This window comes from Salmo trutta, chromosome 8, assembly GCF_901001165.1.
Source record: "Salmo trutta chromosome 8, fSalTru1.1, whole genome shotgun sequence".
Taxonomy (NCBI): domain Eukaryota; kingdom Metazoa; phylum Chordata; class Actinopteri; order Salmoniformes; family Salmonidae; genus Salmo; species Salmo trutta.
Genome location: NC_042964.1, coordinates 9,231,996 through 9,250,999, shown reverse-complemented (window position 1 = coordinate 9,250,999; position 19,004 = coordinate 9,231,996). Strand labels below are relative to the sequence as shown.

Here is a 19,004-nt window from a genome sequence, read left to right as displayed (position 1 = left end):
CAGAGCCCGGACTTGAACTCATCAAACATCTCTGGAGAGAACTGAAAATAGCTGTGCAGCGACGCTCCCCATCCAACCAGACAGAGCTTGAAAGGATCTGCAGAGAAGAATGGGAGAAACTCCCCAAATACAGGTGTGCCAAGCTTGTAGCGTCATACCCAAGAAGACTCAAGGCTGTAATCGCTGACAAAGGTGCTTCAACAAAGTACTGAGTAAAGTGTCTGAGTACTTATGTAAATGTTGTATTTCAGTTTTTTATATTTAATACATTTGCAGAAATTTCTAGAAACCCTTTTTTGCTTTGTCATTATGGGGTATTGTGTGTAGATTAATGAGGAAAAAAACAATTGAATCAATTTTAGAACAAGGCTGTAACGTAACAAAATGTGGAAAAAGTCAAGGGGTCTGAATACTTTCTGAATGCACCGTATGTCCTGGTTTGTTCTGCACGTTCTCTCCAAATACAGCGCATTAGTCTGTCAAGTGTTTTTCCTCAAGAATGCATACTGGGAGTGGGAACAAAAACATACACTCATGTGACAGGATGTAATATGGAAATGTTATGGTACAGATTATCTCTTATAACACCGTGACCTATAAGATGATGTGGTCCAATTCACACAACTATGGATATTTCCCTTAGGCTACTTGGTATAGCAACCCCTGTAAACACTTGTTTCAGTGGCATCAGCATGTTGAGGGACCCAATTAGGTGACAGGTCAGTCAGTGGCAAGCTCGGGTTACTTACCGACCATTACGTCTCATGTATTTCCCAATTAGGTACCTTCATTGTGCAACACATCAGTGCTGAAGTTGGGCAGGTCCTAAAATGTTCTACTGCTTGAGTACCGGCACCTCTTATATAATATTCTCTCTAGAAAAGTACAGAAACCGTACAATACATCCCCAAAGGTAGACTGTTGTTTGTAACAACTCTAGAGGGCGTGGTTGGCAGGTGTGTGGGGCAGGCTGATATTTACCTGGCGTTGTGTGGGGCAGGCTGATATTTACCTGGCGTTGTGTGGGGCAGGCTGATATTTACCTGGCGTTGTGTGGGGCAGGCTGATATTTACCTGGCGTTGTGTGGGGCAGGCTGATATTTACCTGGCGTTGTGTGGGGCAGGCTGATATTTAGCTGGCGTTGTGTGGGGCAGGCTGATATTTAGCTGGCATTGTGTGGGGCAGGCTGATATTCAGCTGGCAGGTGTGTGGGGCAGGCTGATATTTAGCTGGCGTTGTGTGGGGCAGGCTGATATTTAGCTGGCGTTGTGTGGGGCAGGCTGATATTCAGCTGGCGTTGTGTGGGGCAGGCTGATATTTAGCTGGCGTTGTGTGGGGCAGGCTGATATTTAGCTGGCGTTGTGTGGGGCAGGCTGATATTTAGCTGGCAGGTGTGTGGGGCAGGCTGATATTTAGCTGGCAGGTGTGTGGGGCAGGCTGATATTTAGCTGGCAGGTGTGTGGGGCAGGCTGATATTTAGCTGCCAGGTGTGTGGGGCAGGCTGATATTTAGCTGCCGTTGTGTGGGGCAGGCTGATATTTAGCTGCCGTTGTGTGGGGCAGGCTGATATTTAGCTGCCGTTGTGTGGGGCAGGCTGATATTTAGCTGGCAGGTGTGTGGGGCAGGCTGATATTTGGCTGGCAGGTGTGTGGGGCAGGCTGATATTTGGCTGGCAGGTGTGTGGGGCAGGCTGATATTTAGCTGGCAGGTGTGTGGGGCAGGCTGGTATTTAGCTGGCAGGTGTGTGGGGCCGGCTGATATTTAGCTGGCAGGTGTGTGTGGCAGGCTGATATTTAGCTGGCAGGTGTGTGGGGCAGGCTGATATTTAGCTGTCGTTGTGTGGGGCAGGCTGATATTTAGCTGGCAGGTGTGTGGGGCAGGCTGATATTTAGCTGGCGTTGTGTGGGGCAGGCTGATATTTAGCTGGCAGGTGTGTGGGGCAGGCTGATATTTGGCTGGCAGGTGTGTGGGGCAGGCTGATATTTGGCTGGCAGGTGTGGGGCAGGCTGATATTTAACTGGTAGGTGTGTGGGGCAGGGTGATATTTAGCTGGCAGGTGTGTGGGGCAGGCTGATATTTGGCTGGCAGGTGTGTGGGGCAGGCTGATATTTAACTGGCAGGTGTGTGGGGCAGGCTGATATTTAGCTGGCAGGTGTGTGGGGCAGGCTGATATTTGGCTGGCAGGTGTGTGGGGCAGGCTGATATTTAGCTGGCAGGTGTGTGGGGCAGGCGGATATTTAACTGGCAGGTGTGTGGGGCAGGCTAATATTTAGCTGGCAGGTGTGTGGGGCAGGCTGATATTTAGCTGGCGTTGTGTGGGGCAGGCTGATATTTGGCTGGCAGGTGTGTGGGGCAGGCTGATATTTGGCTGGCAGGTGTGTGGGGCAGTCTGATATTTAGCTGGCAGGTGTGTGTGGCAGGCTGATATTTAGCTGGCAGGTGTGTGTGGCAGGCTGATATTTGGCTGGCAGGTGTGTGGGGCAGGCTGATATTTAGCTGGCAGGTGTGTGTGGCAGGCTGATATTTGGCTGGCAGGTGTGTGGGGCAGGCTGATATTTAGCTGGCAGGTGTGTGTGGCAGGCTGATATTTAGCTGGCAGGTGTGTGGGGCAGGCTGATATTTGGCTGGCAGGTGTGTGGGGCAGGCTGATATTTGGCTGGCTGGTGGGTGAGTTAGCAGTTAACCTAATGGTTAATCCCCACCATTCCACAGGTCTATTTCTGTGGCCCCCCACCACCTCACCTTTTCCCCAGCCTCCTCCACTTTGCCCTTATGCTCCGATCCTCCCAGCTTCTATAACTGGCCTGCAACATGAGAGAGGCCCATCCCGTCCATTCATACTGTTTACTCTTACTCTCTACCTTCCTACTTCTCTCGTCCTCAGCCAGCAAACAACTAGTTAGTTACTCACAGGCAGTTCAGCTTTTAAGAACCTATGTTCATTCTAGCATACTAAGAAGACTTAAGAGTACATTCTGTTACATTTCCACATGCAAATAGTCTGTTGCTTGTTTTCTGTTGGAGTCGCCGGACTGACTATCTTGCTGACTCTCACTATTGGTTCTTGTTATTGGGAGTTGAAAAAGTTCAACAACATGGCACTAGGTTATTTCACATCCACACAACGAATCTCTTCTAGGATTACACAATAGCTGCTCTAGTCTAGACTAGGTCTGTTGGTAGACAACCATCTTTGTGTGACGTACAGGTAGGAGGTAGCTGGGCCGCAGCTGCTGGAGACAAGGTGAAGTATTGTGGCCTGACGGTTGCTAGGGACCACACCCTGAGGGCCCTGAGGACTGTAATCGCACAAGTGAAAGAAAAAAACATGTCCAAGCTGGGTTTTGTTCAGTAGGGAGCAAGGAGGTGTGAAACATGGAGTGAAACATGGAGGTTCTACCTAGCCCAAACGTGTCCAATGAGGATGTTTTAGAACGTTTTTGCTACAGTGGGACCTGCTGAACACTACACTCATCATGTGTCTCATAGTAGAAGCAACCAGAGGAGGCCTCCTCTCTGACACCCAGGCTGTAGTTAGTTTGTTGATGTTGATCCCGTTGTGGAGTTCATTCTATACCTCAGTCTGTTAGTTAGAGCTTTGATTATTTCAATCAGACGTGTAGTGCTAGGGCAAAAACCAAAACGTGCACTCGGGGGCAGGACCAAGTTTAGGAAACCCTGAGTTACAGCCCTGAACAGAGTCACAAGATGGCTGACGCTTCCCCTCCTTCTCTTGTGTTTACGCAGCAGACAGATGTGTGTGTGTGTGTGTGTGTGTGTGTATTTGAGAGAAAGCCAACGGGTCCTTTCTTAAGCTTTTATCTTAGTGTCCCTTAATTCCAAACACTTTAGGGGGGGGGATTCATAAACCCTTGACTTAGTCCACATTTTGTTGTGTTACAGCCTGAATTCAAAATGGATAAAAAAAATGTTTTTGCTCACCCATCTACACACAATACCCGACAATGACAAAGTGTAAACATGTTTTTAAAAATGTTTGCAAATGTATTGAAAGTTAAATACAGAAATATCTAATTTACATTAGTATTCACACCCCTGAGTCAATATGTGTTAGAATCACCTTTGGCAGCGATTACAGCTGTGAGCCATTCTTGGTAAGAGCTTTGAACACCTAGATTTGTACAATATTTGCCAATTATTATTTTCAAGCTCTGTCAAATTGGTGGTTGATCATTGCTAGACAACCATTTTCAAATCTTGCCATAGATTTTCAAGCAGATTTAAGTCAAAACTGTAACTAGGCCACTCAGGAACATTCACTGTCTTCTTGGTAAGCAACTCCAGTGTAGATTTGGCCTTGTGTTTGAGGTTATCGTCCTACTGAGAGGTGAATTAATCTCCCAGTGTCTGGTGGAAGCAGACTGAACCAGGTTTTCCTTTAGGATTATGCCTATGCTTAGAGCCATTCTGTAAATGTTTTATCCTGAAAAACTCCCCAGTCCTTAAGAATTACAAGCATAACCATAAGATGATGCAGCCACCACTATACTTGCAAAATATGGAGAGTGGTACTCAGTAATGTGTTGTATTGAATTGCTTTTCCACATTTTTTGCAGTACTACTTTAGTGCCTTGTTGCAAACAGGATGCATGTTTAGAAATATTTGTATTCCTTCCTTTTTTCACTCTGTCAATTAGGTTAATATTGTGGAGTAACTACAATGTTGTTGACCCATCCCCAGTTTTCTTCTATCACAACCATTAAACTGTAATTATTTTAAAGTCAACATTGGCCTCATGGTGAAATCCCTGAATGGTTTCCTTCCTCTCCAGCAACTCAGTTAGGAAAGACACCTGTAACTTTGTAGTGAGTAGGTTTATTGATACACCATCCAAAGTGTAATTAATAATTTCACCATGCTCAAAAGGATATTCAATGTCTGCTTTTTTATTTTTACCAATCTACCAATAAGTGCCGTTCTTTGTGAGGCATTAGAAAACCTCCCTGGTCTTTGTGGTTGAATCTGTGTTTGAAATTCACTGCTCAACTGTACAGATAATTGTATGTGTGGGCTACAGAGATGAGGTAGGCATTCAAAAATCACGTCAAACCCCATTATTGCACACAGAGTGAGTCCATGCAACTTGTTAAGCAAATTTTGACTCCTGAACTTATTTAGGCTTGGCATAACAAAGGGGTTGAATACTTATTGACTCAGCTTTTCATTTTTTATTAATTTGCAAAACGTAATTCCACTTTCACATTATATGGAGTATTGTATGTAGGCCAGTCACAATTAAAAAAAATTTTTTAATCCATTTTAAATTCAGGCTTTAACACAACAAAATGTGGAAAAAATAAAGGGGTGTGAATACTGTTCATAGTATGTACTGTGACCAGAAGGAAGGAACAGAGGATACACTGAGAGCTCTGTGCTGATAGTTATTCTGTGTTATAGTACCGGTACCTTCCTATGCACTGTACACAATTTGAATACCTCAGGCTAGGCTTGGGCGGAATCCAGATGTTAATTTCGTCATACCGTCCGTCTCTCATCCCGGGGATTTACGGTATTACGGGTGTAGCACACAAGGGGGTGCTAAAAATGCAAGAAAAGCCCACTGGTCCTCTATTACCAGAATGCTAATAACATTTTCACAAACTAATAGCGAAATTACATAAGAAAACTAACATAAACTAATTGCAAAGACGGCTCAAGGTTATACAAGTATAGCTAGTAGTTATTAAATCAAATGTTCAGTAAGTGTGGACATTTACAAGTGAAAGGGAACGATATAAATTGTGCAAATGAACAAAGTTGTTATGCATGCTTTTCTGAAGGAAGAGCAGCATGTGTACATGGAGCAGAGGGGAGAAGAAAACCCTAGTCGGAAGCACAGGGAAGAAATGGCAACTGTACAGATAACTCATCTGGAGTTCTTTGACTTCTGGCAGAAATCCATTATAAGATATCTGATGGCAAACATTTAGTAGTGAATTGCATAACTTCATCACCTCATGTACGCTGAACAACAGAGCCTCGCTGATAGATATAGAACGCTATGAACTCAGCAGCACCCGTTGTGCTATTTACAAACAAACACATGACTGGCTCAACTGTTCTGGGGAACTACGGTAAGCTTCATCATGTAAAATAACGTGACAGGTGAAATGAAGAGCGCAATCTGTGTCATCTCCTAACGTATTGCACAAGTTGACTGCAGGTAAATATTCACATTTATTGAACATCTTCAAGTAAATACTATTGACGGTATTGACGGTATTGACGGTATGGAAAAATCATCCTGTGGCTTTTTCCAAACACCCCAGTATGTGGTATATATGAAGAACGCAAGGTAGCCTAGTGGTTAGAGCGTTGGACTAGTAACCGAAAGTTTGCAAGATTGAATCCCCGAGCTGACAAGGTACAAATCTGTCGTTCTGCCCCTGAACAAGGCAGCTAACCCATTGTTCCTAGGCCGTCATTGTAAATAAGAATTTGTTGTTAACTGACTTGCCTGGTAAAATAAATGTATATCTATTATTACCTGAAGTGGGTTAGGTAATCAAATAGTGCATTTTCAAAGGAAACACTGATCCCTCAGGGCACAGATGTTAGATGAACATTTATTCCACATTGGTTCAACGTCACTGGTTGAAACAACGTTGATTCAACAGTGTGTGTGCGCCCAGTGGGATATCCCTGCTCACGTTATGGTGATTCCACACCAGCATGGCTGGAATTTGTTTGGGGGGGTATCTCAGATTGTTCTGGTAATTCTCACATAGAAACTTAATTGAGAGGAAGGATGTTTAACACCGTTTTTACATTTGTATCACAAACCATTTTTTGGGGGAATATCGTGGACAATTTAGGCTCTTTTTCAGACCTATACAGTCCCTGCTTCCTGTAGGACCCAATGATCTGTGAACCGTACATGATACAGACAACACATTGTCATTATACTCCTAATGGTGTGTTTTAAAAGATGGAGTATGTCTATATTGTGAGAAAATAAATATGCACATTAATTTATTCAACATTACAAATATTATTATCTCAAAAGTACCCTTTTTTATGTTGCTAATTTGAGACACATTGTTTGGAATACTCTTCAAACACATCAAATATACAGAATGTGCTTTCTGCTACTTTTTGAAGAAGTTCTACATTTGATACATAGAAATTGACATCACAGCCCTCCTGTAGGATTACACATTCAAATGCAAATCACCAGCAGATGGAGGTCCCATTGCATCAATTTTCCCATTCAGCTGTGTTGGTGGTGGTCATAAAATGTAGCAGAGAGCCCACTCTAGACATTTGATGCACTTGTAGAGTATTGTAGGCCAACAGTATATGTCTAAAAAGGGCCTAAAATGGCCTCATGATTTTCTGAAAGATGCTAATGTAAAAAGCATATCAAACATACTTCCTCTCAATTAAGTGAGAATTGGCAGAAAAATTGGAGTTACCAAAAATATTTTCGGGCTATGCTGGCATGGAATCAGCCTTAAGCGTTAACAGTGTTAATGTATGCTTATACAATGCTTATGTGTGCTTATACAGTGTTAATGTATGCTTAAAAAAATGTGTATGTATGCTTATACAGTGTGTATGTGTGCTTATACAGTGTGTATGTGTGCTTATACAGTGTGTATGTGTGCTTATGCAGTGTGTATGTGTGCTTATACAGTATGTATGTGTGCTTATACAGTGTGTATGTGTGCTTATACAGTGTGTATGTGTGCTTATACAGTGTGTATGTGTGCTTATACAGTGTGTATGTGTGCTTATTCAGTGTGTATGTGTGCTTATTCAGTGTGTATGTGTGCTTATAGTGTGTATGTGTGCTTATACAGTGTGTATGTGTGCTTATGCAGTGTGTATGTGTGCTTATGCAGTGTGTATGTGTGCTTATGCAGTGTGTATGTGTGCTTATGCAGTGTGTATGTGTGCTTATACAGTGTGTATGTATGCTTATACAGTGTGTATGTGTGCTTATACAGTGTGTATGTATGCTTATACAGTGTGTATGTGTGCTTATACAGTGTGTATGTGTGCTTATTCAGTGTGTATGTGTGCTTATACAGTGTGTATGTGTATGCTTATACAGTGTGTATGTGTATGCTTATACAGTGTGTATGTGTATGCTTATACAGTGTGTATGTGTGCTTATACCGTGTGTGTATGTGTGCTTATACAGTGTGTGTATGTGTGCTTATACAGTGTGTGTATGTGTGCTTATACAGTGTGTGTATGTGTGCTTATACAGTGTGTGTATGTGTGCTTATACAGTGTGTGTGTGTGTGTGCTTATACAGTGTGTGTATGTGTGCTTATACAGTGTGTATGTGTGCTTATACAGTGTGTATGTGTGCACAATGCTTATTATGTGTACTTCATCATTGTTCTGTGTTTTTTTTTACTTACAGGCAGCCAGACAAACTGAGAGTAGTATGGAGCAGGAGAAACAGGAGACATTGCACCAAGGTAATATGGGGAAGGAACTTCATTCAACCAGTAGACTAGTGACATATGTAGGCCTGTTTGTCTAGCACTTGTCATCACGATAAAGTGTGTGAAGGCCCCTACTGTATTTAGCCAACCTGAGGGTGTGTAGCCTATAAGGTGAAAGGTCAGATTTTCTGGTGTTTGAGGAAATGGAACCATGTATATACGTAGAAGTGTGGTATGTTTTGAGTTCAGCCATAAATCATTCTGGCTTTATTGATCACAGTAATTGCTTCATTAATCACATCACATTAAAGGTGCACTATGCAGAAATCACTCCGCCATTTCCTGGTTGCTAAAACTCTAATAGTTTGCCTTATTTCAGTTTATGTGACAACACAAGCAAGTATAGTGTAGAGAATCATTGTACCATCTAAACCGCTGTGAAATATCTTTTCCATAACCCAAAATATTGTATTTCCAGCTGGTGTACAAAAGTAAAAGACGCAAAAATCAAACTTATGAACAGGAAGCATAGAAATATCACACATAGAGGAGATCTACAGTTTCTTAGACTTGCTTTCAATGAGAACGACCGATCTATAACTCCCATTTCTATGTGAATTTGGTCGGGTCGCCCAAAAAGTGACAGTGCAGCTTTAAGCTTAGTTGCTTATAGTCACAATATGTTCATTATTTATCACGTTCAACACTCTACAAACCACACGTGGCTTATTCAGTATACAGTACAATTCATAGGTATGACTGGGTTCCCCCAGTCAGCGTATTATCAGATCCTTTCCCTGACTTGATATTTACCCCATTTCCTCAGCTGCATGGGTGGCAGCCTGGCATCAAGAATCCCTACAGGGGCACGGTGGTGTGGCAGGTGCCCGAAAACCTGGACATCACCGTCACGCTCTTCAAGGTATGGAATCTCACCCCTGGAAAGATATGTGCAAATGATTGGGAAATGATTTAGATGAATCTGTGTTTGGATGGACAAAACATGTTTCCTTATTCTCAAAATCACTCTTCTGTTAGGACCCAACTGCAGATGAATTTGAAGACAAAGACTGGACATTCATCATTGAGAATGTGAGTCTTTTTGTCTGATGTGGTGGCATGAATAGATGTTTCTATCAATTAGAATTTTGAGTCAAAACACACATACAGTACATTGAGTGTTTAAAGTTTGACAGAGCTGTTGCGAATGACAGTGCATGCTACAAAAACATTTCCTGGCTTTAAGCCTTCTTAATACAGTTTAGGAAAAACATTTCCTCTTGAATATACCAAAGTATTAGATTTAAACAGCATCAGTAGGAAAGCCTGAGTTAACCCCTGACCTTTGCCCCTCAGGAGACTAACAAGGGCCACAGGAAGGTGCTGGCGTCGGTGGACGTCAACATGAAGAAGTTTGCCAGCGCCACCCATGCCCAGTACGACCTGATGCTGAAGCTCAAGCCCCTGTCTGTGAAGGTGGTGGAAGCCACACTCAAACTGACCTTGACCTGCGTCTTCCTCAAAGAGGGCAAGGCCACGTGAGTTGCCATTTATCTAATCAGTCACTTATCACAGACTTACCATATTATGTCGAGTCCCTTGGCTACCATAATGTTTACTGTATTATGTCAAGTAGACAGAGATTGAGATACTAAATGGTTTACCACATTATGTGAAGTAGAAAACGTCTTGAGGCAACTGTCTCTCAACAAAGCTTACTGTTAAAAAAAACAAAGCTTTGTGATGGTATATAACCTTTTGAGTTGGTCATTACTGACCTGTAACATTATAGTCAGTTAATGGTGTTTAATGATTAGTCATATACAGTCAATTAGACAATATTACTGTTTCTGGATGAGTTAAAATACAAGGCTTCTTCCTTTCTAATCCAACAGAGATGAGGACATGCAGAGTCTGGCCAGTCTGATGAGCCTGAAGCAGAGTGACATCGGCAACCTGGACGACTTCAACGATAGTGACGAGGAGGAGGGCGAGAGGAGGGTCAGCATCAGAGCCGGCATGGGCCCTGCCACTCCCGTCACAGGTAGTGGTCTCGACACAAATGACAAGTCATCAGCTCTCGCATTCCAGGATCGAGTCAAGACGGAGAAGAATGTGTGTGAGACCGAGACACTCAAAATGCTCTGGTCTTGAGTACTGCCACACTGATAAATACAGTAGCTTTGTACAGTACTAACCTTGCATGCACACCGGAAAACACAAGCCCACTTATCCAGTCCATCTCACAGGTAAACAAAACTGCCATAGGAGATGCTTACTTTGCATATGTTTGCCAGCCTTCTGAGGTGTGACAGATTTGAAGTGTTTAATGTTTGAAAACATTGCTCAATACACCTGCATGGCATATTGCTCCACTCTCCAGCCTCACACGTAATGTCTCAACTACGGTTGCCCAGTAGGAACTCACAATTGCCCTTCTATACATTTTCCCTTTCGAATGTATGAACGCCAAGCAAATCTCTTTCCACCTCAAATCTCTTTCCACGCCAAGTTTCCCTTTTCGTAATAAATCAATATTCTTTCCTTCCTTTTCTTTAATATTTTCCTCTTCCTTCCTTCCTTCCTTCCTTCCCTTCCTTCAACTCTGAAAGCACCCATGAGAAGAATACGTGATCAGGCATGGAGGCCTGTGATTGACCCAGAGCCCACAGGTAATTTCCTGTTTCTGCCCCTGCTCCCGCCTCCTATGAATCCTGATTGGATCTTTTCCCTGGCTCTGGTCCTATCCCCTCTCCTCCTATATAACATCCCATCCCTCATTTGAAATGTTAATATTTATGTGTTATAAGCGTTTATCTAAATATTGATCATCAAACTATTCACATCATTTGTATGGTTTGATTAATCATATTTATTAAACCCAATGGAAATTAGCCAATGAGGTGTCAAATGAAGTTGTATACCTCATTACATTCTCATGTTAAATCATTAAATCAGATACTCTCTGCAAGGCAGTACCTCAAACTTGTCTTTCCATAACACTTTTTTCCAATCTTCCTCTCTCCAGTGTCTGTGTTCATTTGCCCATCTTAATCTTTTATTTTTATTGGCCAGTCTGAGATATGGATTTTTCTTTGCAACTCTGCCTAGAAGGCCAGCATCCCGGAATCGCCTCGTCATTGTTGACGTTGAGACTGGTGTTTTGCGCATACTATTTAATGAAGCTGCCAGTTGAGGACTTGTGAGGCATCTGTTTCTCAAACTAGACACTCTAATGTACTTGTCCTCTTGCTCAGTTGTGCACCGGGGCCTCCCACTCCTCTTTCTATTCTGGTTAGGCCAGTTTGCGCTGTTCTGTGAAGGGAGTAGTACACAGCGTTGTACGAGATCTTAATTTTCTTGGCAATTTCTCGCATGGAATAGCCTTCATTTCTCAGAACAAGAATAGACTGACGAGTTTAAGAAGAATGTTCTTTGTTTCTGGCCATTTTGAGCCTGTAATCGAACCCACAAATACTGATTGTCACGGCTGTCGTTGGTAAAGGAGGACCAAAATGCAGCAGGTATGTGTATGCTCATCTTGACGTTTAATAAATTCAAAATGAACACCAAAATAACAAAAGAACGAACGATCAACAAAACAGTCTGGCAAGGCACAAGGCTAAACACAGAACAGTCTCCCACAAATGACAAACACAAACACACCCTAATATATGGGACTCTCAATCAAAGGCAAATAGACAACACCTGCCTTCAACTGAGAGTCCCAACCCCAATTAACCAAACATAGAAACAGACTCACTAGACTAAACATAGAATACATGAATATCAGACAGTGCCCAACAAACCCCGGAATACTTAAATCAAATGCCCCTTCAACAAACACACCACCCCGAACCACATAAAACGAATACCCTCTGCCACGTCCTGATCAAACTACAATAACAATTAACCCTTATACTGGCCAGGACGTGACACTGATGCTCCAGATACTCAACTAGTCTGAAGAAGGCCAGTTTTATTGCTTCTTTAATCAGGACAACAGTTGTCAGCTGTGCTAAAATAATTGTGAAAGGGTTTTCTAATGATCAATTAGCCTTTTAAAATTATAAACTTGGATTAGCTAACACAACGTGCCATTGGAACACAGGAGTGATGGTTGCTGATAATGGGCCTCTGTACACCTGTGTAGATATTCCATTAAAAATCTGCTGTTTCCAGCTACAATAGTAATTTCCAACATTAACAATGTCTACACTGTATTTCTTATCAATTTGATGTTATTTTAACAGACAAAAACATGCTTTTCTTTCAAAAACAAGGACATTTCTAAGTGACCCCAAATGAATGGTAGTGTAAGTAAACAAATTAGTAGTCGTTTCAATAACTGTTTGAAGTGATGGAATCTGTTAGGTGTTAATCTTTATAGTTACACAATATGGATTCCTAAGGTATCCTACACCCATAAGAGCTCACCTTTTCCTTTTAAATTCCTATCAAGTATCAAACGTACTATAATTAAACTGTGGGACTGAATACTGGGGCCTGACCAGGAATTCTGGTCCCTGGTTTGTTGGGATGGGACTAGGATTTAGTCATTTATAATGAAGAGTTACAGTGAGAGAAAACATTTATTTGAGCAACTGTACAGTTTGAATGTCTGGGATGAGTATCTGAGTACTATCCCTCTCCATTATCTACTTTCATTATTCCCCTCTTTCCTTTTCTCACTTCCCCTTCCCTGCTGTTCTCATTTTCCCTCCTCTCTTTTCTCCTGAACCCTCTTCCTCAACTGCATTTCACCTCTTTTAATGTCTTTGATACCTGTATATCTCTACAACACTTTTTGTCTCTACTTTCTCTTCTGTTCTCTCCTGCATCTGTCCTCCTTTCTATCTGCTGCTCCAACTCTCTTTTTTCTTCCTCTTTTTTCTGCCCATCACCTCCCCTCCCGCCCTCTTTCTGCCCATCACCTCCCCTCCCGCCCTCTTTCTGCCCATCACCTCCCCTCCCGCCCTCTTTCTGCCCATCACCTCCCCTCCCGCCCTCTTTCTGCCCATCACCTCCCCTCCCGCCCTCTTTCTGCCCATCACCTCCCCTCCCGCCCTCTTTCTGCCCATCACCCCCCCTCCCGCCCTCTTTCTGCCCATCACCCCCCCTCCCGCCCTCTTTCTGCCCATCACCTCCCCTCCCGCCCTCTTTCTGCCCATCACCTCCCCTCCCGCCCTCTTTCTGCCCATCACCTCCCCTCCCGCCCTCTTTCTGCCCATCACCTCCCCTCCCGCCCTCTTTCTGCCCATCACCTCCCCTCCCGCCCTCTTTCTGCCCATCACCTCCCCTCCCGCCCTCTTTCTGCCCATCACCTCCCCTCCCGCCCTCTTTCTGCCCATCACCTCCCCTCCCGCCCTCTTTCTGCCCATCACCTCCCCTCCCGCCCTCTTTCTGCCCATCACCTCCCCTCCCGCCCTCTTTCTGCCCATCACCTCCCCTCCCGCCCTCTTTCTGCCCATCACCTCCCCTCCCGCCCTCTTTCTGCCCATCACCTCCCCTCCCGCCCTCTTTCTGCCCATCACCTCCCCTCCCGCCCTCTTTCTGCCCATCACCTCCCCTCCCGCCCTCTTTCTGCCCATCACCTCCCCTTCCGCCACGCCCTCATCTCTGACCCCACCCTGCCTCCCTCTTTCTGCCCATCACCTCCCCTCCCGCCCTCTTTCTGCCCATCACCTCCCCTCCCGCCCTCTTTCTGCCCATCACCTCCCCTCCCGCCCTCTTTCTGCCCATCACCTCCCCTCCCGCCCTCTTTCTGCCCATCACCTCCCCTGCCTCCCTCTTTCTGCCCATCACCTCCCCTCCCGCCCTCTTTCTGCCCATCACCTCCCCTGCCTCCCTCTTTCTGCCCATCACCTCCCCTCCCGCCCTCTTTCTGCCCATCATCTCTCCTCCCACCCCGCCCTCATCTCTGACCCCACCCTGCCTCCCTCTTTCTGCCCATCACCTCCCCTCCCGCCCTCTTTCTGCCCATCATCTCTCCTCCCACCCCGCCCTCATCTCTGACCCCACCCTGCCTCCCTCTTTCTGCCCATCATCTCTCCTCCCACCCCGCCCTCATCTTTTTCACCCAGCTGCCAGTGAGATAGATTGGAGTAGCTCATTTGGCACTGTCTCTACCATCTCACTCCTGTCACGCCCCCCTCTGCCCCTACCCCTCGACCCCTCTGCCCCGCCTCCCGCCCCTGCCACCCGCACCCGACTCAACACCGACCCTGAGGGCACCACTCACCCGGCACGGCCCTCCCCCTATGCCTACCAAGTGCCAGCCTGTGTTTGCTCCCACCCACCTGCACTGCCAGAAATCTTCCAGCCCGCCGCTGGCTCAGGTACTGGCAAACAGACTGACTGACTCACGGTCTTATCACTGTGATTTTGAATCATAGACCACACCTATTGTAATAAGTAAATAGTTAAGTTGCAGCTTTTATTCAAGGAGTGAATACCCGCATGTTTGATTCTGTGCATAACGTTAGCTAGTACATCAGGTAGAATATTTGTTTGACATTTGATAAATTATTGAAAGTTGATTGCTTTAAAGACAAGAGAGAGTTCTGAGAAATTGAGAGAGGCATTTGTTGTTTGGGAATTCTGACTCATGGGAAGACATTAAAGGGGCCTCAGACTTGTTATATAATGTAACTTTCTATGGTCTGAGGCACCCCCTGCTGTTTAAAACAGTTTAGCCAGAGCAAGATTGAGAAAAACATGTCGACAGATTCCTGGAGGAATGAACTGAATGTCCTGAATGTGCTGAATTACCTTGAGACATACACAGGTCTGGAATAATTCTTTTCTCCACTGACCGAAATGCTAGCCAATGAACATTTATTGCCGAGGTTGCCAGGGGCAATTGCCTCATTTCCATAGCAACTGTCCTAGCTCGCAGTGAATTTGTTCATCAAAGCGGTGACATATTTTATCGTTTCTGGCGTTGGTCCATTTACCTCCTGTCATGACTGTTGCTAGGGAAGTGAGGTCGCAGTTAATAGGGCTGTTCAGGGAGATTTTTGGACACACTAGAGGAATGCTTCTTTGCTGGATTTATATGTGGAGTAGTTTAGTTGTTGAGTACTTTACTTTATTTAGGCTAGTTTTAAGAGAAAGCATGTTCTTTTTTTTGAGAACATTTAGCCAAGCTTAATGACAATGTATTTTCTGTATTTTCTCTGTACTGGTCGGAGTACTTTTAACTCCATTAAGAGAAACCAGTGACAGGGACTTAAATCTACGAGGTTATCCACAGATGTGGGAGGGGCCTCATTGGCATATTTCCCAGCATGCTCTGTTGCAAGTTTGTTTCAATATCTGTGTTTTCACATGTGCATTGATTGTTTTTTATCTTGAGCTCCACAAGGATAAGAAATGTACATTTTTCTAAACTAATCAAATCTCTAACAACTGTTAGTTGTTGTTGGAGGTAGTCTGCTTGTAGTATATTTTCTAACCTACTCTCCGGCATTTTAAATGCAAGTTGTGAGTGATGGAAAAGTGATGGATATCCAACAGAGATTGTCCAACAGAGATTGGATATCACATTGCAAACCACCCTTATAACACAAAGGAAGTCAACTGAAACAGAAATGTACTTTGCTGTACTTGATTTTTTATGAAAAACAACACAGAAAAGTATAAAATGGCAAGGGAGTTGGTTAAAAACGACAGTGAAAACAGTAACATGGCAATTGGAGTTCAATTTAAGAAACTCTCTGAGAGTTGGATATTTACTCCATTTAGTGTCGTTTTAATTCCAAAAATATCAACACCATGACCAGAGTACATTTAACACAAAATAGGGGTGGGACCGTATAAACCCCAAAATAGTGTTAAATTTGACTCCCTAGAAGTTGAACTCTTGCAATTTTACTCTCTCTTCTACCGTTTTCTCTCAGTGCCCATATCTGTAGCCCAGAAGCCCCCTGGCTTCCAGAGTGACCTGGCTCTGGACCCTGACAGTCTTTCTGAGGGCCACGTGGCTCCTGGTCTCTCCACCGTCTCTCCATCAAGACCCCTCTCAGCCTCCATCACTGGGCATTCCTCCACCTCTCCTCTCTCCTCTTCCCCCTCTTCCCCATTCGTTCTTCCACATCCCTCTTCCCCTGATATTCCACAAACAGGTACTGCATGGAAAAAAATTGATGGGGTTGTTTCAAGGAATTTGTCCGTAATTTACTGCATGGACACGATTTGTCTTTGATTCTGTACGTTTTCCCTACTGTCTGGAGTGGCCATTCATCACCATCCTCTTTTCTTTCCTCTCCTCTTCTCTTCCCCCCACATTCTTCTTTTCATCCTCCTCTCCTCTCTCAGCCACCTTTGCTGCTGCTCGCACCAGTGCCTGGAGACCCCAGAGCGTTTCCTCCTTCAACACTTTGGACACCTCCCCTCCTGCTTCCCAGCTCCTCCCTGTCCCCCGTCTGCCCAAAGCTTACATCACCTCCCTGGCAGAGCCAGGCAGAGCCCTCACTAGGCCCACCAGCCTGCCCTCGGCCCCCGAGACAGGTACAACATAGGCCCACAGCAAAGGACATTATACAACATATACCATCAGGGAAGCCATTTTATATTTGTATGTAGTTGAATCTCAGAATCTTAACACACTTTTTAGAGTGCTCAGAAAATAGGAATGCTGGGGTGGTCTAACATTACGTTTCCATAGCAATACTGCTTCATACACTCAGTGTGGAACTTACTGTCCTTTAATCTATCAAGGTCATTTTATTCAACAGCAAACATGTTTAGTTGAATCTGGGAAATGTACTGCACTGTTTTAGACTGTTCAGCAAAGATACAGGCACTGTATAAATGATTGTCTGGACAGTGTCAGATTTTCTTTATCAATGATTACAGTCAATCCATCAATTAAACAGTAAAGTAGCCTATAGTATGTGCAGCAGGGTTTTCACATCAATACTAATGTTGCTGCTGTTTATCAGACACGTAGGGACTATTCTGTTTCCTGTCTCTTTCCTTGTCTTTATTCCAATCTTCTCTCTTTCTCTTTCCCTGTCTTTATTCCAATCTTCTCTCTCTTTTTCTTTCCATGTCTTTATTCCAATCTTCTCTCTTTCCCTGTCTTTATTCCAATATTCTCTCTCTCTCTCTTTATTCCAATCTTCTCTCTTTCCCTGTCTTTATTCCAATCTTCTCTCTTTCCCTCTTTATTCCAATCTTCTCTCTTTCTCGCTCTTTATTCCAATCTGCTCTCTTTCTCTCTTTTTATTCTAATCTTCGCTCTTTCTCTTTATTCCAATCTTCTCTATTTCTCTCTCTCTATTCCAATCATCTCTCTTTCTCTATTCCAATCTTCTCTCTCTTTTTCTTTCCCTGACTTTATTCCAATCTTATTTCTCTTTCTCTTTCCCTGTCTTCATTCCAATTTTATCTCTCTTTCTCTTTCTCTCTCTTTATTCCAATTGTATCTCTCTTTCTCTTTATTTATTCCAATCTTCTCACGTTCTCTTTCCCTCTTTATTCCAATCTGCTCTCTTTCTCCCTCTTTATTCCAATCTGCTCTCTTTCTCTCTCTTTATTCCAATCTTCTCTCTCTTTCTCTTTCTCTCTCTTTATTCCAATCTTCTCTCTCTCTTTTTCTTTCCCTGGCGTTAATCAAATCTTCTCTTTCTCGTTCCCTGTCTTTATTACAATCTTCTCTCTTTCTCTTTCTTTATTCTAATCTTATCTCTATTTATCTTTCTCTCACTTTATTCCAATCTTCTCTCTTTCTATTCCAATCTTATCGTTCTTTCTCTTTCCCTGTCTTTATTCCAATCTTATCTCTCTTTCTTTCTCTCTCTCTTTATTCCAATCTTCTCTCTTTCGCTCTCTTTATTCCAGTCTTCTCTTTCTCTCTCTATTCCAATCTTATCTCACTTTCTCTTTCCCTATCTTTATTCCAATCTCTCTTTCACTCTCTTTATTCAAATCTCCTCTCTCTTTCTCTCTCTTTATTCCAATTGTATCTCTCTTTATTCCAATCTTCTCTCTCTCTCTTTCTTTATTCCAATCTTAATACCTTTTCTTTTCTAACCACCCATATACAATCCCTCTATTTCTCCCTCTTCTCCTCTATTTCTCCCTCACATCTCTTTTTTTCTCCCTCACATCCCTCGATTTCTCCCTCACCTCCCTCTATTTCTCCCTCACCTCCTATTTCTCCCTCACATCCTCTCTCCTGTCCCTCTTTCTCTCAAACTTGTGCCTTATTTTAATCCCTTGTTACCTTTCCCTCCCCCCATTCTTCCCTTTCTCATCCCTCCCTCCATTCTACCCCTGCTCATCCCTCCCTCACAGTTCCTTGGCAGAGTGAATGGAGGCCACCCAAAACCCAGGCCCCTCTAACCCAGTCGGGACAAATTTCTGCACTCCTCTCCCCCTGAGCCAGTAGAGCTGGTGCCCCTGGAGCAGACAAAGCAGAGCATGGCAACATGTAATCCTGCTTTGTGTCCCTCCGTGTCCTTCTCCCTTGATGTGTCCCCTTCTCCCATGTCGCAGTCTCCTCTCCCCTCACTTCCCTATCCCCTCTCCTCCCTCTCCCTTCACCACCCTCTCCCCTTCCCTGACTTCCTCCTCT

The 19,004-nt window shown here is 43.9% G+C and overlaps 1 protein-coding gene across 8 annotated transcripts in view; it reads left to right on the top strand.

Annotated features, from left to right (window-relative positions):
* Positions 1-19,004, top strand: part of LOC115198142 (EH domain-binding protein 1-like protein 1) — a 53,719-nt gene that overhangs the window by 12,924 nt on the left and 21,791 nt on the right. For 6 of the 8 annotated variants that reach the window (XR_003879182.1, XM_029759861.1, XM_029759862.1 and 3 more), the window contains exons 2-10: positions 8,398-8,455; positions 9,249-9,344; positions 9,461-9,514; positions 9,779-9,960; positions 10,318-10,466; positions 11,035-11,094; positions 14,506-14,760; positions 16,324-16,548; positions 16,742-16,933. Coding sequence is in view for 7 of the 8 variants with exons in the window: in XM_029759861.1 (XP_029615721.1) it covers positions 8,398-8,455; positions 9,249-9,344; positions 9,461-9,514; positions 9,779-9,960; positions 10,318-10,466; positions 11,035-11,094; positions 14,506-14,760; positions 16,324-16,548; positions 16,742-16,933 (1,271 nt within the window). In the remaining variant the exon portion in view is untranslated. The remainder of the gene's footprint in view (positions 1-8,397; positions 8,456-9,248; positions 9,345-9,460; positions 9,515-9,778; positions 9,961-10,317; positions 10,467-11,034; positions 11,095-14,505; positions 14,761-16,323; positions 16,549-16,741; positions 16,934-19,004) is intronic. The other 2 variants (XM_029759863.1, XM_029759864.1) reach the window with 2 other exon arrangements.